This window comes from Apus apus, chromosome 20 (genome assembly GCF_020740795.1).
Source record: "Apus apus isolate bApuApu2 chromosome 20, bApuApu2.pri.cur, whole genome shotgun sequence".
Classification (NCBI taxonomy): Eukaryota; Metazoa; Chordata; class Aves; order Apodiformes; family Apodidae; genus Apus; species Apus apus.
The window spans coordinates 5,690,106-5,716,429 of record NC_067301.1 but is presented as its reverse complement, the minus strand read 5'-3'; the positions used below and the strand labels follow the sequence as shown (position 1 = coordinate 5,716,429).

Here is a 26,324-nt window from a genome sequence, read left to right as displayed (position 1 = left end):
TGTTGTTCATAAAGCACCTGCATTTCATCTAATGGGAAGCAGCAGTTTCCTAGCTGGAATGCAAGCACCTGCCTCTTGAAGCTCAGTAATCCTACTAATTGGCTCCTCCTCTCCATTTTGCTTCTAAATATGCATTGGGTAGGGTGAAAAGAAGTGCTGCCAGCTGCTACCACTTTTTTTTTTTTTTTTTTTTTCCCCATGATTCCCAGTGGATTACTTCAATGTATTTATCCTGGGCTGAGCAGCTCCTCCCCCTCCAGGTTTAGTCTCCAGAAGTGTCCTGTAATGGGTTTCCATCCTTGCAGGAGGGACACATGCGGGTCCCAGATCTGCTTCCTGAGCAGACCCACAGCTGCTGGCACATTTGGGATTTGAGAAGCCTTTAATTATCCCCCTTTCATTGTACCAGGCAAATGCTGCCTTTGAGCACATAATATATTATTTTAGTAGACTGCCACAAGAGACCTCTTGGGAATATAATTTAATTCATGAGCTGACATAGGTGTATGCTATTTATATTATAACTTACAGCTTTCATACTATGGGGCTGGTCTCCAGTATACGGGAGTTGATCTCCTGTTTGCTTTGCATGAATGTTTGCAGTCCCCAGGAGTGTCTGTGTTACTGATCATGCAAACAAAAAATGAATAACCACATTCTTTAGAAATTTCTAATGGTCTTAGTGTCCCTCCATGGTTGCTAAGGTCATATGTTATTTTATCCAAGTGAAATATACAGTTCTCAACTTAGCCTCTTAACAATAAATGATAGAAGCAAGAGAGCCAAAACACTAATTGATATTGTCTACATGCACTGGCAGTCCTTGCTGTTCTGGGCAATTGTTTTTGGTTGAGTTTAGATACTGCTCTCTTCCTCCTAGACAGATTGCAGATAACATTGTAGTTCTAGAAGTGAGTTTCAAGGCAAAACACAGAACTTGTTAAGAGCCATTAGCATAAGCATTCTGAAGGTTTCTTGGGCTTCTGCCCGTTCAGCTTTGCCTCATTTGGGGCTCAGCCATCAGAAAACTGCTGAGTAAGGTGTCTACCAACATCCTCCTTGGTGAGACACTCTGTGGCTAGCGTGACCTGAGCAGGGTGAGGAACAGAGCTAGGAGACATTACCCCACCACAAGACAAGGAAAGACAACTTACCTAACCAGAAACGGACTTAGTCACGAGATAGAAATCTCAATTATGCACAAGAGAGAAATTTCTCAGAGGTGTCAGTGGCTTCATCTCCTGAAGCTTACTCAGAAAATGTGGTTTGGCACCCACAGACCTGTATTGCTTCTCCGTTCCTGCATATCTTATCCAAATCTCTGCTTCCCTCCCTGCCTCCAGGAGAATACCAAATGCTTTTCAATGCAGTACCTCTTGCTACTACAAGCAGTCAGGAAATCATCCCTTCATGCATACTTAAGAACATCACATCTGTGAATCTGATGTAGATACAAACCTTGCCTTTTTTTTAAATCCACTTTAAAAATAATCAGCATTTTCAAAAATCTGTTTCCCCTCTAGAATGGGCTTCCTAATAAACTCCAACCACAAAACACCTCAGGCTAGTTTATAATTTCTTTTCCATGACCTTCATCTAACTTCAGCTTTCATACACAGAGTAGGAGTGAGTTATTTTGATTAACGATGATTGCTTCTTTGTCAGACCAGTAAATCAACTAAAATAAGAAACTCATACCTTTAAAGATTTAGAGGAGTTGCTGCCAAGTATTTTTATAAGGTTTTTACTCACTCTCCATTGTGTTCTCTACTCTCATATGTGCCACAATAAAATCCCTTGCGCTATCAATTCCCCTTCCCCCTTTTGCAAACATTGCATTTTTGCCTGTTTTCAGTGGAGCTGATACATTCCTCCAGCTGGAGGACTGGTTTCTTTTCTTGCTTGTGCAGAGTCATCACTGAGTGTGTGAGCAATGGAAGCACAGCAGGAAGATCAGGCTCAGTTAATAACTCTGGATTTGACAGGAAGAGTTACGTTAACAAGATGAGTGGGGAGGGCACAGTTATTCTGTGCAACTTTTCGCTGTAAATACTATTTTTAAAATCCTTTAAGCCCTTTAAAAAAAAGCCCTCATTCAGTTTTCTCTTTAGATGTGCATACATACGAAGCCCCCTTTGCTACCAGAGGGCACTTACTGCACTAGGCAGTAACCTACAATGTTTTTCCACCTGTGTTTTGGGTAGTAACACCTTAATTCTCCTCACAAGTCTGCCCAAAAGCTAATTAAGTGTTTGGAGAGTTTGGTGAGGAACCATCCATGAAGGACTGATCTCAGAGCAGAGCCATGGATAATGGCTAATTATGGCAATGAGCAGCTTCGCAGTTTCTTCTTTATTTCCAAGTTTACACCAAGAAATAAGGGGGAAAAATAGCTTCTTTTGCTGCATCCAGCTTTAATAGGATGTCAGTGTGGAGAAGGAACCCAAAAAGCAAATACCAGTAGAAGTAAATGCCTAGAGAGCCCCACTGCTATTAAGACTCTTTGCCAAGTCAGAGAATTAAGGGAAAAAGATACTAGTAGCATTATCCCAATAGCCTTTTTCTATCTAGAATTAACCAAGAAAGGGCTCTGATGAAACCCATGCAGGCAGCAGAGCACCCAGAGCTGGAGGAGCCTCTGGTCCTTCTCATCCCCAGCAGTGTCACAGCCATGGAAGTGGCAACCAGCCACATGGAAAAATTATAATTACGTTTTCAATTCCATGCATTCATGAGACTTATAGCATTGCTTGCACAGCTTTTCAGCAGAAACTCAAGTGCATTATTCATTGGGGTTTTTAAGAAATCTGCAATCACAGGAATTGCTTCCTTTATATTTTTAACCACACAGGAAGGATCTCTGAGTACCACTTCAGGGCTCATTTCAGGCCGGATGCCATCTGAGTAAATGCAACTTTGCTTGCTAAACGAAGCCAAGTTTTGAAAAGGTGGCCCAAGTTTGGCCTACATTTCAATAACTTCATCTGAAATAGTTCAGAATAACTCAGAAGCAGTTTGCTTATGAAGACAGGCTGAGGGAATTGGGGTTGTTCAGCCTGAAGAAGACTCCAAAGGGACCTTCGAGCAACTTTCCAGTACCTGAAAGGGGCCTGTAAGAAGGCTGGGGAAGAGCTGTTCACCAGGGCATGTAATGGTAAGACAAGGGGTGATGGTTTTAAGCTAGAAAAGGGTAGATCTAGCTTGGACGTTAGAAAAAAGTTCTTTAATATGAGGGTGGTGAGACACTGAAACAGGCTTCCTAGAAAGGTGGTGGGGGCCCCCTCCCTGGAGACATTCAAGGTCAGGCTGGATGGAGCTCAGAGCAACCTGGTCTAGTGTGAGATGTCCCTGCTGATTGTAGGGGGGTTGGACTAGTTGACCCTTCCAATCCAAGGCATTCTGTGGTTCTATGCTTTGGAATAGCAATGTCGCCTAAGATGCCGAGGCTGAGACCTGCCTTGGGAAATGTCCCTCTTCTTCAAAAGGTCCCTTTTTGGTCCCCTGCCAGCAGCTCAAAGCTGGCAAAGAGGGAGGGATGAGGGACACGGGACACACCTAGCTTTGCAGCAGCCATGTCCTTGCTGCACTAAGCATGCACTGAGGGTAAGATCTCCTGCCACTGTTTTAGGAACAAGTTGAAACAGAGACACCTCTGATGCCCCTGGTTGAAGAGATCTGTGACTCCTCAGGACTGATCCTCTACCCATGCCAACCAAAGGCTTTCACTGATGAAAGAGTAGAAAAGCACCTTTTTGCTTACTGGTCTCCTTGCAGGCAGCTGTGTTTGAGCACAGGGATGGGGATCACAGGGCTTTGCCAAGGGAAAGAGGACTGTGAGCAGCACCTGTTAGAGAGGAGTTTCTGCTCACCAAATCCCAGCAGCTCAACAACTCAAGGGTGCAGGAAAAAAAAGTTTTCAGCAAAGCAACGATGCTGAGCCCAGATCTGCACCTTAGATACAACACAGAAAGAGCTGATTATTTCTTGCACTGGAGGCTATGAATTTCATGCTTTCTTTTAACAGGCAGCTAATAAAAAATGAAGCCACTGTGTTCTACAAAAGCAATGTCAGACACAAATACTGCTCTCATGTAAAATCTTGGTGGCTTTTGCCAATATAAGACATGCATCAGCCACAGATGTTAGTTAAGGACATCTTAATTTTGTGTTCACTGTGCATTCTGCAGCCTAATTACACTGCCTTCATTACTAATAATGCAGAAACTGAGAGTAATAGATGAAGACAGTTTTCATTATTTTATTTTAGGTCTTTTGCAGTGTAAGAAACAAACAGATGGATAAAAGGGGGAAAAAAATCCTGAGATGAGTAAAGATTGTTCTGAACAAAAATATGAGAGATATTTCAGAAAAGCAGACATTCCTCTGATTACCATTATGCCAAAAATAATGGAGACTGACATCATTTGGAAGAGAAAAGGCAACAATTGGGGAATATTAATTGAGGCACACATCATGCAGGGATTTTTGAGTTCCTCTGTGCAGCAAGACTGAGAGAAAAAGTTGCTCTGTTCTCCCAGCCTCTGGCAGGCTGTGGCCAGAAAGGGAAGGTTGTGATTGAAAGAAGAGCCAAAGTTCCCCTCAGGTCAGCTGAAGCACATTTTCAAATCCCTGCTTTTGGGGGATATTCTGTGTATTTGTAGCTTTTCCCCTCTTTTTTTTTTTGTTTTGGTTTAAGATAGAAAATTAGGCTATCTTTACCTCCCCCAGGTTACCTACCTCTGTGTTCACAAATCACTCCCTTTACAAATGTATTTGCTTCTACCTGTTAAACCAGCTACTAGAATAGCATAAAATATACCAAAGTCCTAGAGTCTTTTAAAACCATTGCAGAAAAGAAGGGAGATTGGAAAGGAATTTCAAAAAGAAAACTTTGCTTTTTTTACCTTTCACATAGTACATCTACTCTCTTTCCCTACAGCCATTTCTGTGGAGATTTCTCATGCATAAATAAGCATTAACCACTAATTCACAGGTGGCTTAGAAAGTATTCATTTAAGAAGAAACAAGAAATATGGCCAGCAGGCCTGAATAAGTCACAAACCACTTGTAGGGGCCTATTGTTACTTTTTGCATTTTAGGAAATAGCAGCAAGTGATCCTGCTCACTGCCCCACACACCAGCTAGGCTCCCCCTGCTACTCCAGAGCCTCCTTTCCAAACCCCAGCTGCCAGCCTGGAGCACAAGCAGTGATGGAATGATGCTAAAACAAGGCACTGCATCAGCATCAAGAGTCTGAGCTCTCCCAGTGCATCACTCATTATTTTACCTTCCTTGATCACCTCATGGTCTTGCTTACAAAAGCACCTTCCATCACTGGAAGTTGCTACATGCATGTCCAAGCATTTTTCACAGACCCTTTTTATATGGGATATTTAAATGCTTATGATACGGGGGGGAAAATTCAAAGGAATTAGGCTCCTAAACACCTCGGGGCCTGGGAAGTCGGTGTGCGGTGGAGCGATCCAGCTCTTCTTCAACATCTCCCCCGTGTGGCACCAGCAATGCTCACAGTGTGCTTCAAGTGGCACAATTCACACTCAGCAATGAGTAAGAGGTCGCCAGGGTTGCCGGTAAGTGGGAAATGCTTCGCTGTACATTCACACCTTAGTGGGCACCAACTTTCTTATGCATTGATTTGGTTTTAATTCACATGGTCCTTTCTCCTGGCTCCAGCCCACGTGTCATTCCAGGGTTTGCTGCTTTCCCCTTTCATAGAAATAATGCTGACAGACCAGGTACTTTCTTTATGTGAGCTCTTTGTTTATGTGAAACACATATTCAGAGCCTCCACATTTAAGAGAGTAAGAGCTGCATGCTTGAAATCTAATAAAAGTTTGAGCTGGGTGATTAAGCAGCAAATTATTGGCTTTTCCACAAGAGCCAGACTCCACATGCCAGAGCAGGGGTTAAGTACAAAGAGCAGGTCAAAAAACTATCAGCATTTCAACAAAATAGTTAATTAAATTCAAGTATCAAAAGACAAAAAAGTCGTGGTTTCCTTATAATGAATTTTTTGGTGTAACATTTAACTTACAGAAAGGGCAGCTAATTCCATTTACGTTAATATTAAACTAGCATCGTTTTGCTTTTAGCTTAATCACTAAGCAACCAAGTTACCAGAAGAACGTCAGCTATTCACCAATTATCACACAAACATGTCAGGGGCTGAATTCTGACATGGCACCAATAAAATCCATGGAGATTTTCCTGAGACTCCCATGGCAGGAGAGTTAAAGATATAAAAACTGACACATGATTACATGTTAATTGGTCCCAATCCCATTCGTGGTTCCAAGTCCCACTCAAAGCCTTTTAATTCATGGAAGAGTTGGGCAGAAATGATAGCACCAATTATTGCTAAGAGGTACCAAGGTGCATTACTTGATATTTATTATTAACAGCATCTTTTAAAGCAATTTTCATCCTAAGGATCTCAAAGCTTTTACACATTAATTAATGAAGAGCCTCACACGATCACTGTGAAGTAGGCGAATATTATTCCCAACTCACAGATAAATGAGGAAGATGGGAATTAAACTGCATCCTTATATTTACACAACAGATAAAAGACACTTTTTCCCAACAGGAAGAACAGATATTAAGTGATGATTGGGCCTTGAAACCAGTGAATCCAACTCCAGGCTCAGAAAACTTGAGTCCAGAGAAAATCTACATTTTGCCAAAGCCCTGTGCAAATGACACCCATTAAGAGTGTATTTAACAGGGAAGCTTTCATGAGAAAGCAGCTTAGCCTACAGCCTAGAAGGAGTTAAAGGATAAAGGATTACAACATCTGGGCAAGATCTGCTGCCAGGGTTAACTCGAATGGCTGTTTGGAATATTTTTGCCTCTTTTCAGCAGGAATAGCAGACCAGCATTTCCTTTCAAAAACCAGCTCTTCCATTTGAATTTGCTTCCAAAAACAAGACAGCTTTTGCTTGCCTAATTAGCTCCCTACCCAGCATCTGAGGCATGAATTCAGAGAAATAGCTTAATTTTTATCAAGCAAGCACTTGAAGGAACTGTTGATATATGGGGAAAGAAGGCAAGCACTCACTCTATCTTGCAGAGCCATTAAATATTTATTAGTCTTTCCGAGACAAAAATACAAATGTAAAGCATGGCTGGCTCGCAGGCCCCAGATGGGCTCAACTTAAGTGACCCCTGAGCTTACAGGTTGGGAGGAAAGTTTGCAGTTGACTCAGGAGAAGTAATTGCTTTGTGATGGAGCTCTCAGGCTTCCCAGTGGCTTATTACAGCAGCTCAGTACTGATGCAGCTTGCCTGGGGACTTAGGGGGTTTTTTGCTTGTTTGTTAACTAGACATGGAGCAGGAGGCTTTCCAGACTGAAGAAAACATACTGAGCATTTGGAGGGAATAAAACACCTTTTCCTGAGTCTTCCTTTCCTTGCCTCGTGGAGAAAACACTTTCAGAGTGCAGAGAGAAGCTAACTGGGATTTTCTGTTTCATTTGTTGGCTGCACAACTGGGGTTCTCTTATTAACTGAAAGTCTGCATTGCTGATAAACTGCTGTGATAGCAGACACACTCTGGTCCCCCCCTAATTGCTGCTTCTACATTTATGACAATACTTTTCATTTATCTCTCATGAACTCTAATTAAATCTTGAAGAGGTTTTACACACGCACACCTCACTCATGAATATACATCACGTTCTAAGTGACACAAAATTGTTATCTCCTTTTCTTTGGCATTCAGCAGGACTCTGCATTTGAAATGCTTTGTCCTGGACCACCTGCTCAGAGGTGTGAGGGCATATTGTGAGTGAAGGAGTCAGAGAAACTATTTTTTTTAATTATCTGGGTATGAGCTCGATTTGCAATATCTGCTATCTGCAGAGACCTGCCTGCAGAGATCTTGACTTCTTTATGCATTGTTTTCTTTTAATCAGTCTTGATTGCCCTCTGACTAAGAAAGGTGTCTATCTTTTCTCAAGTGCTCTGTTGTGTGATACATATACACACATATATTTCTCTCTCTGTGAAGCACAGTGCTGAGTTGCTGCTACACAACATCCAACTCTGACCTCTCCACTGGCAGGCCCATTCTCTCTTGCTGACCTCCACACCGTAATGACAACAAGAAAGTCAATACTAATTTATAAGCAATTACATGAAGACAGACCTGTTGAGAATCTCACTCCTGCACCCTTTAAACATGAGGTTATGCTCCCCTGTGTGTACAAGTGATGATTTCAGGCTTTTACTTTTGCAGGGTTGCAAACACTGAAAGCATTTCTGAGCTTGCAACACAGCAATATGAAACCTAGCTCAGAATAATGAGCATTTTCTGGTACCAAAGGAGAGCAAAATAAGAAAGGGAGAAATAAAATCAGAACCAACCCAACGTCACTGTGTGCTGAACCATCTTGTTTGTGTATTACCATCAGCTCTGGTCTTACAGAGCTGTAAGGTTGTTTTTCAGTACTGTTACTTAGTGACATAAATATTTGCAGCAATGGTAGACAAGAGAATCCCTCCTTTGCATGGTCCCAGCTCAGGTTTGCCCCCCAACATGACAGAGTTTTCTATCCCTTCCTAAGTCCTACTTCATTTCCAGAATTGTATCGTTTAAGCTGACCTTTTCCCCCTGTTCCAACCCTTAGCCCTGCAATACAGTGATGCTCTTAGAACCCTGCCCGAGAAATTGCTTTTTTCCATAGCTCAGCTCTGCAGCACAGGCTGCATCACACAGGCAAGGAGCAAATTGAGACAGGGCACCATGATGGAGGAATGGCAGGAGCCTCAGCAGCAACAAGCATCCACACATCAGGAACCGGCTGAATTTAGATTCCTTTCCTGGTACAGTCATGTTTTGTATGGATAAAGATTTAACACATTCAAGATGTCTTTTTCCTTCCAGTCCCAGAGGAGGAAAGGAGCAGATGCTGGCCAGGGTACAACTGTAGCCAAATGATCACAGTGGCCCTCAGATGACAACACAGCCAATCAATAATGGGGAAATATACACAGAGAGAACTATTCTTAGTCGGCATCCAAGCACCAGGATGATCACCAGGATTGGTGCCAGAGTAAAATGCCAGGCAATCCTGCTCTTCCCACACTAGCTAAAGGCTGAGAACACCTTTGGTGCCATGGAGCAAAGGATAGACAGGTCAGAAGTTGGATTGAAAACAAGAATAGGCTAAAATAGACCCTGAATCAGCCATGGCCATCCTGCCTAAAATATCAGATTAGCATGAACTTGTTGAAAGGCAAATTTAAAAACTGGACATAAAGTACATTCTTATCTTCAAATCTGGACAAGCTTTTCCTCCCCTGGCAGCAGACACCTGAGGTAGACTGGTTTGAACCATACAGGGCTCCTGGCCCCTTCAGTTATGCATCAAGACTTGCACAAGCCCCATCTTCTCCTCCACTTAAGACACAGTGAGGAAATTTGCTCTGGCACTTAACTCAATACTAACTAAACACCATCACATGTTTCCAAAGTCTCTCCTTTACACTAAAAATGAAAGACAGAGAATGTCAGCCTAAAGCTCTCCCATACAGATCAATAAATTACAAGTGGCTAAAAGCAGGTGATGAATAACCAGTGAGGCCCCAGTGTAAGATTCCAGAGGATCACAGCTCCCACCAAGCCCCACTGTGAGTGACTAATAATGCACAGAGCTGTGCTGGTGAAGACAGCAGCACACACCTCACAGCACACGTAGCTTAAGGGTATCTCTGATCTCTCACTATACAGCACATATTCTCCGAAGAAATTTAACTAATATTGAATAAGAACGAATACAAAGCCATTTTTTCCCCTCCCCAACTGTGAAACAGGCAGTGGGTTGTCAGGCACACATTTGGGGACAGGCTCCACAAAACAGGGCTCATGGAACACACACTAGTGAGTTCATTAGACACAACAAGCTTGCTAGGTTCTGTGTGCTATCTTCTCCTCCTTTAACAGAAGTGAGTATTTTGTGCTCCTTTCCAGACTAGATCTAGAGGGATCATTAGAAGATGGGCTGCTGGCTTGGATGTGGCTAAGGAGATTTCTTCTTATGCAAATGAAATTGCAAGATTAACATAAAAATACAACACGTGGAGCAACAAGTTTGTTTTCCAGACTTTCCCCTACCTACATCCCAATTGTATCTGAAGCTTTTTTCCAAGCTGAACCAATCAACGAAATGTGAATTCTGACATACACAAGTGCCAATTTACAACTGCCTTTTGATAATATTCTTTAACAGACAATTAATATCGTATCTATTTCTGCCTCCTCCAAAACACATCAGTGTGGTGAGGATGCTTTCAGAACTCAAATAACTAAGTTGATTAACACAAAGACCAAATTGTCCCTTCCCTTTTCTTCCTGTTGATACTAATATGACCCACTTGTGTGAAAATAAAGGTCCTGGGGTTTTGCTCCTGCAACTCGGCCTGCTAAAAGTCTGAAAAGCAGATGGTGTAAAGTGTTTAACCAGCAAGCAAAATATTACAACGACATAATCAGTTTTGTACAACTGTGGAAAATAACTTTTTTTTAAAGGTCAGTTGATGGAATAGCACTGCTCTGCTAGCAGTTCTGCAGCTATAACCACAGCCTTCTCAGTAACAGCCTGACTCGGAGAGATGACAGACTACTGAAGAAAAGATTATCATGTTAAACAGCTCAATAAATCTTTTTTTTTCCTTTTTCTCTGGGTAAGAAAAGGAATGAAGGCTAATACACAATAAAAACAAAGCTAAAGAGGGATGCTGAATGGCTAAACGTAAGTCATGTCAAGTAGATTTTCCCTTTTTTTCAAAAACTGAAAGTCTCTCAGCTTAAATTACTTATTTACAGGATCCCAGTGTCAAAATTAAAAGGTTTATGTCACCTTAAAAGGTGACAACTCAAATACTCAAATATTTTCCAGAAAAAAACAGGGTAAAATCCTCTATCCAAACTGGTATCAGCTTCCAGCAATATGTCCAGACCTGTCTTGGCAAACACTTGCTAAATTTTCTTGCCAAGAGTTAATGAGAACTGGAGCCATTGTACTCAGAGTAAAGTGCTAGAACACCAGATTTTAAAGACAAACAACTTCTAAATGTAAATGAAAAGAGGCCGCATGATTTTTGGGAAACAACCATACTGTTTTGTTAACAACTTAGGGTAGAAGCACCACTAGGTTTATTTTCTCTTTACCTAAGAATGAAACAAATCCTTCAGCAGAGAAGCAATTGAATATTTCTACATCCTCGGGCTCTCCAAATCATGCCCAGTCAACAACTGAAATCAAATTACATTTAAGCTGGGTGCCCCACAAGGTTAGTAAATTAGTCTTGTTCTTAAATCATCATTTGTGGTATGACTGCATCTGAAAATTTCTGTCCAAACCAAAAGATTGTCTCTATGTCGATCTATTACTTCTGTAAAAATAGCCAAGAGGGCCCTGATTACAATCATAGCACTGTTGGGAAAGAAACTTAATAAAAGATGGTATTTCTCCCAAGAACTTAAACACTTTACGAAAGTAACTAAATGCGTAAGCTTCCTGAAAACTTGACTTTTAAGGTCAGGCATCCAGAAAAATCATGTGTTCTTTCATGTAAGAGATAATATTAGCCCACGTTGGAGGCTAATGCTGGTGTTGGGATGCACCTTTCCAATTCATTAGATAAATTCCTTCAGCAAACTCCTGGATTAGAGCTGGTGCACACAACTCAGCCCTTTGAGGTTCTGCACCTTCTGCTCCACACCAGTTCAATCTCACACAATAACAATTAGAAACTGTAAGTCAAGTAAAACATAACAAAAAAAAAATTAGACAAAAGTGGGGGGAGATTTAAATTTTGAAGATATAGTGGATTCATGTCATGTGTGTCTCAGAAGCAATAAATCCTGCTTAGGGAAATGTCTGGGGGAAAAACCCTGCTAGGCTATAAAATCCCAGCTCTGAGGATTATAAAACAACATGCACAGTCAAACATACTTTCCAAGCATAATAGGACTGTCAGAAATGATTGACAACAATGACAATCTATCATAGGCTGCCATATCCCTGCCATAGCATCTTGCACGGGGCTGTCTGGCAGAAATGAATTTGTTTATTCATTCCTATATTCTGTGGAGGCTGGAACATGTCATATAGAATAAAGGCACCTTTTCTTTCCATCTGCTTTTATGCACCGACATTATCTAAGTACACCTTTTAGTTCATACAACACTTTTTCAGTTCCCTCCCAGATTTCTTCCCCCATTCAGCTCTGCTATGCAGATGATGACTTGTTAAGTGCTGTTTAAGGAACGTGATGTCTTTATACCTTCATGATGTCAGGAAGCTGCTGCAAACCTGAAGCAAATATGAGAAAGGAGCACCCTGGATGCAAAGCTCCAACCCTCACTTGGAGGGAGGGTGATGCTCCCTTTCCAGAGCTCTGACAGCCCAGCAGCAAGTGTGCAGGTCAGTGAGCAATCCTTCTGACGGGGTATTTTCACGATGAGGAAATCCTATCCAGCCTGTGTAATGGATGGAGACCACGAGGGTCAAGAGATCCCTGCAGATTGTAATGACTTTCATTAAATCACTGTCTTCCCTGGGTAGAACTGGGCTGACAGCCTATTGCTGACAGACTCCACACAGCTTATTACCTCTCCCTGCGTGAGGTTTAATAGCACTGACAGGGCCCAAGTCCCAGCAGCCACCTCTCATCCAGCCCACACTGCAGCTCCCCACTCCCTGCTCAGGCTCGTCCTGCCTGCACTACTTCAGTTGACATCCATGACATTTCTGTAGGCAGGAGGAGTGCAAAACATTCCAGATTATGCCCCATTCTCCATGGACAAAGCCATACCACATTTGGGTGATAATTACTTTTTTTCCCCCAACCAACAGCTGTTTCTCTGCTCTGTGTTTATCAACAGGTGACTCCAGCACAGCACATTTCTCCTCTAGAGCCACAGTCACTACTGGCACAGTTGCTCACACACAAAACTCAAGCTGGATGTTCTCTCCTCAAATTATCTGCCAGTCAAAATCAGGTCCATGCCAAGAAAGGAGGAAAGGGTCTAAAAGGGCCAGACACTGGATTTCAGCTTATCTTTGTACACAGCCTTGCACAATCAATTTTATTTAGAGCTGCAGGGCACCAGCTTCCCCTAAAAAACACTGGCTGGGAAGAAATTAGATGAGGTAAGGAAAAGGAAAGAATTTTCTCCTCATGTAATTGGAGCCATAGGGCACTCTCTAGTCAGGGTTAGTATGTACTTTACATGCACACCCTGGGGTGATACTCCTGTTCAGGTAGCTTGCTGCCAGCCTCATGTTTCTTTCACTCCTCTGAGGATTTATTTTATTGGGGTTTTTAGTACTTGATGTTGTCACCTGTTCAGTTCCATCCTTTCCTCATCACTATTACTTCCCACCTTGTCATGCTTCTAACTTGAAAATCCCAGGCAAAAAAACTGCCCTGTCTTTTCTGGGAAGAGATCCAAGCACATCAGGAGGATGCTGGAGCACTTGACATTTCCCCATTGTTATTAGCATTTCCTTAATCAGTCACTCTATCACAGGCAGTGCTTAATATGCATTCAGGACAGTTCATAAGCAGTAAAGAATTCTCAGGTGCTAAAAATAGAATCCCTGAGTAAGGGGATTATCAGTAGCTACTTTTTGCCCCATATTTAATTTAATCTGCAACCTGCAGATGCCTATAAGCATCTGTCTCTTCTCCTGCCTGACCCCCCCAGAGGTATTTCCACCTACAGCACAGGCTATGGGAACAAATCCAAAGGCACAATCTAACCCTCCACATTCTCCATGACATTGCAGCAGTGTCCCACCTCTTGTTTTGGGGTAAATGGAGGTGACTTGGCTGAAGATGTACCAAAGTGACATGAACACCATTCTCATAGAAATGAAAACCTGAGCACAGCTGTAATGGTTTGCTCACTGGGCACTGCACAGCCTCCAAAGCCTGGACTGACTCCCCATGTAGAATTATCCAACATTTTAACATATATGTCACTAATAGCAGTGATTCCCAAGTCACTTCTCACATGCAACAAGATCCTTACCAGCCTAAGTAAGTAGGACCAAAGGCTTTGAAAATGAGAGGAGCAGATAAGAGAACCAACAGCCTTCACAGGGGAGAATATAGGAATAAAATATGAAAACATGCACCTTTCTCTGTTTCCATCCACCATTTAGGCACTTGTACAATGCTGGCAGCAAGTCATGGGAATCTGGGCCCTGGGGACCAGTTAGTTAACGAAGTGCTGGGTAATTGCAGTAATCCTGTTGGCACCCACCCATGGTGGTACTTGAGATGGCAATCCGGGGTTAACATGGGATAGCAATCAGGAAAAGCCCTGAGGAAGATTATTCTGCTAATCCTTACAGTAATTATTTCCTCCTTTTTATTTTCTTGCTAGGCTTCTAACAAGAGGCAATGGGCATAAGCTGTAGTAGGGAAAACACCAATAAAATGCTCAGAAAAAACAAAAAATCCCCCTTCAGAGCAATCAAACTGTGGAGCAGGGGCTCTGGGATCCCCCCTTTGGAGAGCTCCAAAGTGCTCAGGACAGTCTCAGACCTGCTTTGCCAGACTTTAGGGCTTACTGGAAGAGAAGGAGAGAGCGACTGTCCTGTTTTCACAACAACCCTCCAATACAAGTTGACATTTTCCATCCAGACTTTTCAAATAAAGACCAAAACTGAACATTAAAGAACTGAATATTTCAAAGGGATTTTTTATAGGATGAAGGAAACACACTGTAACACAGTAAACCTGTGAGTGAGATATTTTATGTTGAAGCAGCAAAGGCACAAAGAAACATCTGCACATCATTTCATGACTTTTAACTGGCATTTCAGAGCACAGCTCAGTTATGTGTCTGGCACTTCTAAAACTGGCACTCAGCACAGATGCTTAGTGGCAAAATGAATTTCTTTTGCTAGGACAGACACTGGGTACATTGTTCCATTTTCTCCTGAAACTTCAGAGTGATTTTCAACCCTAAATGTGAGATCCAGGCCCATCACAAGCCACATGCTCTGTGCACAGAACGTCCTCCCCACAGCTGCAGATTTCACAAGCCAAAGTCAGTTTTAAAGAAGTGTCAGGGACTAATGTTTTCCACTGCTAAAACTGCCCATAAAAATGAAGTACTGCCTCCAGATCTGTGCAATGTGCCTTCCTCGCATTGTAACAGATGGGCAGTTACTGATTTCCTACCTGTGCATCCATCAGGAGGTGCCTCATCAACATCATGGCATTTTTCAGAGATTCCTTCTCGCTGGGCAAAAAGGCCTCTTCCTCTTCATCCAGTGTTTTGGACTTGTTGACAATGAAATGGGAGATCTGGTCATTCAAGGAATGCAGTGACTCCACAGCTGCAGAGACAGAGAGGAAAGCAAAATGGGAATGAAACCATGCTGGAGGGAGCTGACACCCATTTTCTCTGTTGGAGATGAGCTACAGAGTGCATTCTCCTTTTGAAAAGTGTTTTCAACCAGATTCAATCAAAATTTAAACACTCCAGTCTCACTGTTCCTCCCAGTGAATCCCCCCCAGCCAATTTTCCCTATCTGATAAGGTTTTGCAGCACCCAAGTTGTATTTTTAGTAGTAAATACATGCCATAACAGACATGAGGGCTACAAAAATACTGAGTTATTGCTATAAAGGTCAATAATTATGAATTATCTACAGACACACATGCATCTAAGGTTTAAGGTTATGTCCCAGCAGTAGCTAGAGCAATACACGGGTGAGAACAAGATGTGCTGAAACATTCTGGAACAGAAGTAGTTGGCTACAAATAATACTTTTCAAAAATTTGTCTGATTTATAAAATCCAGTTGAAACTGAAGATCCTTTCTGTTAAGAAACAAGCCTCAAGCTTATCTCCTTGGACATGGGAAAACTAAACAGCAAGTACTACAAAGCTCTGAAGAAAGCAAATTGCCCAAGGTCAAATAAGAGGTCATTGCCAGAGTAAAAAGTAAGAAAAAATTAGTTTCCTAACTGTCAGCTCAAAAATCTGCTCCTTACAATGTGCTGGGAGCCAGAACTTCAGACAACATCAAGGGCAGAAGCAGGAAAAATCAGCTATCAGCTCGGGTAGGAGAGAGCAAGACCAACAACTAAAATAATTCTCATTTCCTTTCTTCACAATTGTTGGTATTTGAAATACTGTTAATCCCTTAAATTTCCCGTCATGGGGTCAAAACCCAGGTATTATAAGTGGGATTCTGCTCCCAGTCATGCATATCAGAAATCACCACCTCCATGGCTCACAGAAGTCCCCCAGCAATTTCACACACTTGATGATACTGCAATTTATCCAGGCTGTGACTATACGAACGAATGGCAAAATTTATTTCTGGGCAATGAAGAGCTTTGCACTTCTGCAGATTTGAAAAATCTGTGAAGCAATTTGCTTTCAACCCATGGCAAGTTTTGAGTTTTCATTTTTACTGTAGGCTCATTAAATAAATGAGGCTCAAATAATTCTTCAGTGTACTCTCTTGTCTGCTGGTGGTTCAGGCACTGAAACCCTTTGATAGTCTTGCAGCTCAAGAGTAACCCATCACTGTCACAGGCTGAACTGTGCTTCAGCAGCACGTACTGCAAATCCTGACTTGCTCAGGCTGTTTATGAATAAAGGCAACGTGTTACGTAGGACTCCTTGACAAACTGATTTTACGAACACGAGGCAAATTGAAATCTCCTCGACCTAGTTCTGTCCAAAGAAGATCTCACCACAAAATTTAAAGTAGCGAAGATTAGCCAGAAACCATACTCCTTAAGGAGCAAATCTTTCCCTGACAAAAGGTCTGTAACAAATAGCAGGTATGTCTCCAAAAGGCAGTGAAAGAACAGAATCCTCCTTAGCCGGAGTGCTTATTCTGGATTAAAAAAATAATAAATAAAATCTTTGCCTTACAGAGCCTTCGGGAGAGTCTGAGGGGATTGGGAGGATTCCCCAGTTCAGGGTATTTATGAACCTCCCTGCTTATAGAAAAAGTATTTGAGGCTCAGTGTGATGGACGGGTCCATTTTAAACTTCAACACAAATCATATCCAAAGTAAGGGCTCAAAAATAACCAGCTGAACCAGTTGCAGCTTTCACAAGCAACCCAGGCTCAGGGTGTCAGTGGGGTAGATGGTGTATTAAGCAGGTCATGCAATAGGCCAACAGCTATTCTTGTGATTAAATGTTAAGGAATAGATTACCATTAACACACTTGGGAACCTTCTCTCACATTACAGTTGCTCTTCCCTTTGCACAACACACATTTTTAATGTGAAATCTGGGCCTTCTTCCACAGCACTGTCCTGGTCATTGCCAGAAAGAGATCTGAGGGCTTTGCTGTGTCTCATGCTGCTCTCTCTCTGCATTTCAGTGATTAAAGACCAGGTAATTATTTTTACATTTACAGACCTTCCCCTTTCTCTCCCCACAATTTACAAATATATTGCTCTCTTGCTTTGCTACTCTGAGGTTAAACTGGACAAGTTCAAGAGCTGTGACTGACACTTCCATAAGGTCTGGTTTTGTTTAGTTCAGTATGTCAAAACCTCCTTTACAACTGAACAGAATATAAAGGAACTTCAAGAAACATTTCAGTGCTTCTTTCCAGAGCAAAACTTCCTGTTAACGTGTAGACAAAAGTGACCTGCACCACAAATCCTCCCTCACCTTTTAGCTAGCAAGACCCCTGAGCCTCCCCAGTTGCAGACCCACCATCAAACCCTGCCTTGCAGAGGCACAAACCATCAGCAGAGAAGGCAGCAGTGGATTTGGGGGGTGTTTAGACCCTGCAAACAAATGCGTGGAACTGCAACGTGGGTGTGCCAATTCTTCAGTGAGGTCCATGCACTGCCCATTGATTTCTGGTCTCCTACCAATATTTTGACAACACACATGTCCTGCACCAACACCAGGGACAACATACTTAGTTTTCTACCCACCATCCTCTGGAAAGCCTCTGTATCCACTTCCCATGCTCAGCCACCTAAAAGTTTAAGCACTTTCTCTTTTCTGAGGCTCATTACCATGGCTTTGTTCACACCATGACAAACTAGGGTTTGTCAGCATTTCTATTATAAACCTCTGCAAGTCAGGCAGAAGGATTCATTCCAGAAAAGCGTGTGGTGCTGGTGTGATTTTTTTTTTTTTCCTGCTCTTCTCCAGAGAAAATGGAAGCAAGGATCTAAATGTCACACAGAGCTTTTGCCTTCTTAGAGAAGTTTTATTTTTTGAAAGAAGGAAGATCAGGGCTTAGCATGCCTCCATTCTCAGGCACACAACTTATCCAGCACCATATCACTTTCCAAAAACAGCTTTGCCAAAAATTTCATGGCACGCAAGCAAATGCTTATGTCTGTCTTTACTACATAATAATTTTACTGATGGGTGAGACTTACACATATCATGCATTATTGAACATCACAACCCAGGCAAGCATCTTGTTTGCAAAGCAATCATCTCTTTCTTGTGGGTCAGTCCACATGAAGCTGGGGATATCTCAGAGCAACAATCTGCTGTGGACAATGGGGTGTGGGGAGCAGCACAGGTGGGATGGAAGCCACATTATTTTTTCCTACACGTAGCAAAGATTCTTCAAGTGACCACAAAGCAAACATTTTATAATCATGTCCTCATGCCAACCAAGACTGCAAAGCCCCGGGATGCTGTAGGTCTGTCTCACAGAATGACAGCAGCTGTAAGGCTGCACACAGGCAGCTGCAGGTGATGGCAGGTTTAATTTCCTGGTCACTCCTAGGCTGCATCAGCAACTCCAGGAGACGTGTCAACCCTGAAAGCCACCTTCCCTGCACTAACACATGAGTATTGATTCAATCCCATCCCTTCTGACCAATGAGGAACTGAGGAGAGATCATTTTTTTACACGCTAAAGTTTTGGCTTGAGCCATAAGCCCACATCTGCTTTCAGTAATATGAATGTATACCAGAGTTATCCTCCTCGAGCTAATGGCTTCATTCCAGATTTACACTGACTGTGACCAGAAACTGGTACAAGGAGCAGTTTTCCCAGGCTTTATGATTTTAAAGTAATTAAAAAAAAAATCATATTATCCTGTGTTATTCTAACCTCCTTACCTGCAGCAATAGCTTTGTATTTCCCATTTTTTCTTCTCTTACCTTTTGGGAATTTAGTGTTGCTTGAGCAATATGTGGTACATTAATTTCTAGGGGGCAAATGCTCTTTCATTTGTAATTCTCTCAGTTTAGAGAGATGCCAGAGAAATCAGAAGAAGTATTTTTAGCAATAACGTAAAAAAGGCAGATCAGTATTTGATTTGTGCTGATTTGTGTAAACATCTGCCTCAGTGCTATGTTTAAACTCTGCTTAGCAAAACAAATCTTTTCCCATGCAGACAATGGAAACTGTATTTGAAAATAAAAACATCTGAGTCATGAAAGTAGAACATGCATTTCCGAATCTCCAGCCAGAACATAAAGTAAAAACAAGCCTAAAAAACCCAATATATGACATTGGCTTTCTGGATGTCCTGTGTCAGTTTGCAATGCAACTTCCAAAGGGCCCTGCACGTAAGCAGAATATTTTTTATATTATTCCTTTAAATCAAAAGAAACTTTCTTCCTTGTGCCCACTAAAAATCTAAGTGAGAAGGACATTAAAAAAACTAAGTGAGAAGGATAATGAGGCAAAACCTCCATCCCTCTCAACATTCAGCCTTAAACATTTCTGCTGAGCAGCACTGCACTCAACTTAGCCATTTCTTTGCAAACACATAAAATTATATATATGTTTTTAAAAAGATTATGGACCTCAGATATAAACACAGGTGTACTTACTTCAGAACAAAACATATTTAGTGATTGATAGCTAAAAAATAAAAGAAAAAAGACAATTGTCCCTAGCCATATCAGTCCCCTTGGCTTCAGGTTGGTAACATCAGTAATGGCACAAGTGAGACAACCAGCTAAATAAAAGTTATAGGTATCAAAGCCCTGCTGGCTTCCCAGCTTTTCCCTTTCCAATTTCACCATTTCCTGGCTGTGAGGAACAATTCTCAGAGGTGAAAAAATTGTAACAATCCTCCATTAGTGCTTTGACATAAATTACAAGAAGGGAGAAAATGACCTATTTTGGAGGTGGTGCTTTTCACTGCTGCAATCAGAGGTTGGGGTGTTTCAAGTGTGGGTTATTGGACAACCCCAGAAGCAAGAGCAGGTCAACAAAGTTAGTTTTTTGCAGGGTATTTTGGGGTGTGAATCACCAGAGCCTGAAGGACATGCAGGGGAGAAAGGAAATTACTTTCTGTCAGAGATGAAGGTAAAAATACACTTGTGCCAAAGACTACTTCAAGGACGAGGCTGAAGTAATAAAATTATTCCAGGAGACCCCATTTTATACACTCCAGCTACTGTCCAGATGAGTACAAAATAAAATAAACTGTAGATAATACATCCTGAGATCTACTGACAAAAGCCAGCAGAGTCTAAAATTAATCCTTGCTTGCAGGAGTGACTAAATGAAAGAGGACAGACACTATCATAATTTTATCAAGGAATGTGGGATAAGGATTTCTGGGCTCATCGGCTGACTCTGCTGCAAAAAATTGGAGAAGACATTTAAGTTGGACTTCTCTGGAAGCAGTCAGGACTTGCCACAGCAACTGAAGAGAGAGAAAAGCCAAGAAGCCACACTGAGTGGAAAATCTGTTCCAGATGGGTGCAGAGCTGCAGAGCTACAGGCTGGCAGGGAAACCTCGCCTGCTAATGAGTGTTTCTGACTATCCAGCAAAAGGCAATGATGTGTGTGGGCAAATTGTGCAATTCATTAGCACTTAATATTACCAAACAGTTTCTCAAATAACATCTATAGGTGTTGTTTTTGCAGAGAGGTAAAAACTAAACTCAAAGCACTTCAGGCCTTTACTTTATGAGCTCTCCCAATGTTATCTGCACTACCACACCAGAGTCAGGTAACACACGGGGTCCCCAAAGCACCTGGATGCTTTTCATCAGAGGATTTCAGCACCTCCCACCTCCTTGCTATCAGAAATGAGCCAGGTGATACCAACAGACCCACTGAAGACCACCCAGAACAAGGCTTCCCCCTCTGACAGGTGCAACCCACAGATTTGGGACACGAAGGGACTGACTGCAGGCAGATCTGCTGTGTGTTTTGTCCTTCTTCTAAATCGCAGCTCCTTCTCACACACTCTCTCATCATCCTGGCAATGAGTGCTTCTTTCTGCACGGGTTTTGGGAGAAATTAAGAGTGTTCTTGTGAAAGCTCGAAATCCTGACTTTGGGACCACTCATACAGCCAGCCCTACAGGTGTAAGCACAGAAATTTAAGGCATATGGGGGTTATGGCATGTAGACACATGCAATTTATAAAAAGCAAATCTTTCTAGAGCTATTTTTTTATAAGGTCTGTCCTTATTTATGTTACTAAAATTGGCTGATATGTCTTTTACTAGGTCCAAAAAAGCACATGCAAGACACGCAACAGTTCATTTTTGCCTGATTAATGATTCTGATTAGGAAGTCTTTCCCACTGTAGCATTTCCTAATTGCATTTGGACACATCAATTAATTTATTCACTTAGCAGTACAAGAAATCTCCCTTTGTAACAGCCAGGCTCCTGAGAATCCTTTCTCCCTCTCTCATAACCATACTGCACAAGTTTAACACCTCTCATTTCCAACAAGAAGATGATCTGCAAAGCCCATGACCATCAGAGCCCCACGACAGTAGTTCTGAGCAAACTGAGCCTGTTTTCCTTTACCCAAGCTGTCCCATGTCTTTGCAGCTGAAAAATACACCCTGCAGCATCTGTCCCATCCATTCATTTCTGCCAGCTGCTGTTTGCCCAACACAATCTCTCACTCATACCTACCTGCAGAAAAACAAAGATCTAGATCTGAAATGCTCCATAAATATTTTCTCCTTTTATTGGTAAAAAGAGACCTGCAGCTTTTCTTTCCTTTGTGGACTTCCAACTTGTTTCAAAGGAGGCATTCAATGAGCCCCCTCACAGGAATAATTTACCACACCATTAACTGAAGAAGAAATATCTGGTGTCTGCATTAGGGGCTCAATCACCTTTAGGAGAAACACTGTGAAGAACTCATTACAGTAATTACTAACGAGCTGGCCTCTTTGGGCTGGAAATGTTTTGTGTGTAGCTGGCAAAGAGCTGCATTCAGAGCTTCTCAAATGCAAAGGAAAGCCAACAGACCAATAAATGGCCCTGTAGTTCCTCAGGAAAACATGCTCAGAAATAAAGCTGGTCATTTTTTCAGCTTATTAGTTTCTCCTTACTAATCTGATGTTTCTGGAAATGAAAAATGGCATCAAGGAGTTCTGCAGAGTCATGGCAGCTCTTTAATAATCAAAGCTTTTCGTTGACACTTTATTCTTTAATGCTGCAGGAGCTTTTTTCAAAGTTGGATTTTGAACTATTTCGATTAAAGTGTCAATTTTAAATAGTCCTTAAAAACATGGATATGTCTCAAATCCAGCAACATGGAAACAAATTTTGTAACAAGCTGTAAGAATGAAACAAGCTGGGTTTGTTCACATCAGGTCTTGAGAGTTTTGTTTTGCCCTCAAGATTACAATTAACCAGAAAGGCTAAAAACTTTGAAAAAAATCAAACACAACAAATCTGTCACATATTAAAAACGTCAACAATTACAAGAATGAAGACATGAAAACTGAGAACCTGCATTTCTCCTTGAATGCATCTATATTTGGTGTTTGTAGCTGAAAGAAGGGATGGATGGAGGATACTGATAATAAATTTCCTTGGGAGCTGCCTTCTTGAGCAGCTCTGCTGCTTAACACTGTAAGATGTGTCACTAAGAAAGCACTGGGCTTAGCAATTCTATCTTAAAAAGGAAAAACAAACAACCTACATTGGCAGGGCATTATAAAAAGCTAGAATTCAAACACTGGAAATGTACAGGTTGATAAACCTCAGCTGAGTACAGCAGATCAGAGGGTCAAGTTTTATCAAGCACTTGCACAAAACCAGCTGTCTGGGAGAGCCTGGGAGGGGGTTTGGTTCCCACAGCAGCTAAAGGTGACACTGAGGACCACACCAGATGTTACATCTGTGCTGATACTGCCAGCAGAGCCACATGCTGACAATTCCTGCCTGGTAATTGTTTTACTACTGCATTTTCCTTCTCATCCAAGAGCCATTAATCCACACTGTGCAGAAGTAGCATTACCTCGTTTTGTGGACTAAGAAATCCAGACCCTTTTTTTTATTCATTTAAACTGTTCAACTCATGGGAGAATATCATCTGTGGATGTAGAATGCCATGGATACATTGGCTTATTTGTAATTTATGCCATTTTGACATTACTGTGTCAATTACTGTCCAATTCTGACTTGTACCATTACATCTAGTATCACCAAGCTATTTTTGTGAAGTAAAAATAAGCATCTAGAAATACATTTATGCAATTGAAGTTAAAATGATCCTATATTCAACATTTAATAACCCTGACATGATTATACCTTTGGAGCAAAGGCTTCACATTCAAGACACTTCTTTAGTGTGCCATTTATTTTTACAGTCATAGAACTGAAGAAACTCCTCCTAAAATAAAGCAGATTTTTCAGCCTAGTGTTTAGACTTATTTCTGTTAACTCTGTCTATAAAATGCAGTGAGAATATTTTTTGTAAATAATATTATCCTGTGATCAACTGTGTCTGTATCCACAGCTTCAAACTTAACTTTCCCTAAAAGTAAGAACAAATAACTCAAACAGCAGTTTAAAAAAACTTTCTATTTCTTTTTTTCTCATGTTTTTGTTTCTTCTTTCTGGGTGCCCAGTATAACAGTGCACCAGCCTTTTTTCCAAGCAGTTAGAAAATCTGACAGGCTGAACTTTCCAGAAAATGTGATATCGTCATCTTTAAAAAGAGTAAGTTCTGTCATCTTTAATAATACCTTGTTATTTTAAAATAATAAATGGGAAAAATAAAATGCAGTGAAGGAAACTACTCTTTCTATGCAACAAGTGTAATAGTACAAGTCTTGTTTTAAGAGACTTGTGTCTCACAGCCAAAATAAAGGTACCTGAAGCTCCTGGTTACTTCAGAGTGGGTGAAGGATGACTCTGAAGCAGATGCCCAGATCACAGGCAAATTTGCTGTGCCTTTCCCCATCTTACCTAACATGAAATTTTGGAATAGCTCCTGGTATGCTCAGAGGTAAAAAGGGATGGAAATGTATCAAATGTTCTTGAGGTTGTTGGGTTTTTGCTTCCTACAGAAATGCTTGTTTCACTGAAAAAGAAAATATGCCAATCATAAGGTTTCATTTAGAAAACACCCAAGTCTGGATGATGTTTAAGTGAATCCTCCTCTTGTGCTCAGGGTGACATTTTAACAGAATTTTGTGGGCACTGCATTTCTTTTCAATAATGTTATTTTCATTCTGCCTGAGCATGATCATTTGTAAAAATTGTGACATTTCCAGCAAAAAGGACCAAGTAGAGCATTCAATACTAATTACATAGTATTTAGATGTTTGTCTTGGTTGAAATAATTCATTTTTATTTATTAGGTTTTCTAGATGCTCCTGCTAAGGCGTTTTTACCTCTGTGGGATTTTCAGTAGGGAGTGAGCACCTCATAACATTTTTCACGTGGTACAGGCTCATGGAAGAGTTAAAGTGCATTTTTCTTGTTGACGACCAGTGGGAAAAGAATTTGTTTCTAAGTTTCCCCCAACTGCACAAGACAACGCATGCTTTGACTTTCCTAGGTTTTGTAATTTAGCTTTGAACCTTGACTTCATGGGCAACCTCACATTTTCTACCTAAATTACTCACACTGCATTTGTAAACGTTCATTGGTGGCATTTATTTCAACAAATGAAAAGTGGGAATAAACCAAATATCCCTGTAGACAGGGATAATCTATGTTGCATTAACCTCCTTTCCTCACTTTCATCTGCAGCCTTTGCACCAAGATTGTTTGGCAAGGCAGTGAAATTAACTTTTATAAAGGACAAGAGGAGTAACTGTCACCAGTATAAAACTGGGGAAGCAGCACTTTGCAGGCAACACTTGGAAAGACTGGGATTTTCCATCAGTTGCATTCCTGTGCCAAGTCCAAGCAAGGAGCTCGGAATGAAGCCAGGCACTTGGAAAGATGAGATCATTGCAATCCCCCAGCAGTGTGTGAAACAGGTAAAACGAGCACAGCAGGAGAGAAATAAAAATGCCTTCCTCTCCTCCTTAACACAGAATACTAGGTAAACAGAAAAGGTTTTGATTAAAATGTTCAAAACCCTCGAAGTGACTCAGAGACTCATTTCATTTTCAAACACACCCACGGTTATTTGGCTCCTGAGTCCTGGAGTAACTGAGGCATTTTGGCATCTAACTTGCTATTAAGGATGGAGCTTAAATACCTTATTGAGGAAGGTGCAGGTCATGAGGGCAGTGATTCTGGGTGCCCAGCCCTCGATGGGTGGGAGATGCCCCAAAATGAGAGGCCTGGAAGGAAATTTACTTGCTGCCTGAGCTGCAGATGTAATTGGTGTAGACATATCCTACTTAAATTGGGTATCATCTGCAAAATCCACTAGAGATCCTCAGTGGGTAGGCTGTGGGTAGCATTATCTGAACCTTAAGCTCTCATGGCCACTCTGCCCTGACAGCCCATCTACCCTGCAAACCCCCTGGAACCAAGTGACCTCCTACAGTGTCACTGTTTGGATGCCAAGCAGCTATAGCTCCAGCTGTCTTTCCCAGTGTGAGAATCTCTTTTGGCTGGCAGGAAGAATGACTTCAAGACTTTCATCTTCCTGAGGCTCCTGAACATGCTTAAACAACAACATTAACATTAGAAGTTAATTTGCCCTGTTAATAACCCAGCCCATCACTCTGGGTTCTCCCCTGGCAGCTGCCTAAGGAAACAAGCATTCTCTTTGGCTCAAGCATTTTGCTGGATGAAAGGAAAGCATTTCATTTTGACACTTGATTGACAGAAAGTGTCCCTGTTAATTACAACCAAAAAGAAAGAAAGATGGAAATGATAATACAGCTCCATAAACCAATTTCGGTGTCATATTTAGGGGGTTCTTAGAAGATGCAGAGGGTGAGCCAAGAGTGCACAGTGCAAGGAACTTATTTGCTCTATTTTTTATCAAGTCAGAGTGAGATCAGCATCAAACTAGAGTTCAACAGTAATGTAAAATATTATATGCTTGGACTTGTGCACCCAGAGGAGAGACTGGGACAAAACCCATCCCTTCATTTGAAGTCTCAGGCAGCCTATAAGGACTCACTGCAGGTATCCTGGG

General features: G+C 41.6%; 1 protein-coding gene across 1 annotated transcript in view; it reads right to left on the bottom strand.

Moving 5' to 3' along the window:
- KAZN (kazrin, periplakin interacting protein) overlaps positions 1–26,324 on the bottom strand; it is a 207,872-nt gene that overhangs the window by 142,436 nt on the left and 39,112 nt on the right. The window contains exon 2 of the mRNA XM_051637111.1: positions 15,222–15,379. Coding sequence (XP_051493071.1) covers positions 15,222–15,379 — 158 coding nt within the window. The remainder of the gene's footprint in view (positions 1–15,221; positions 15,380–26,324) is intronic.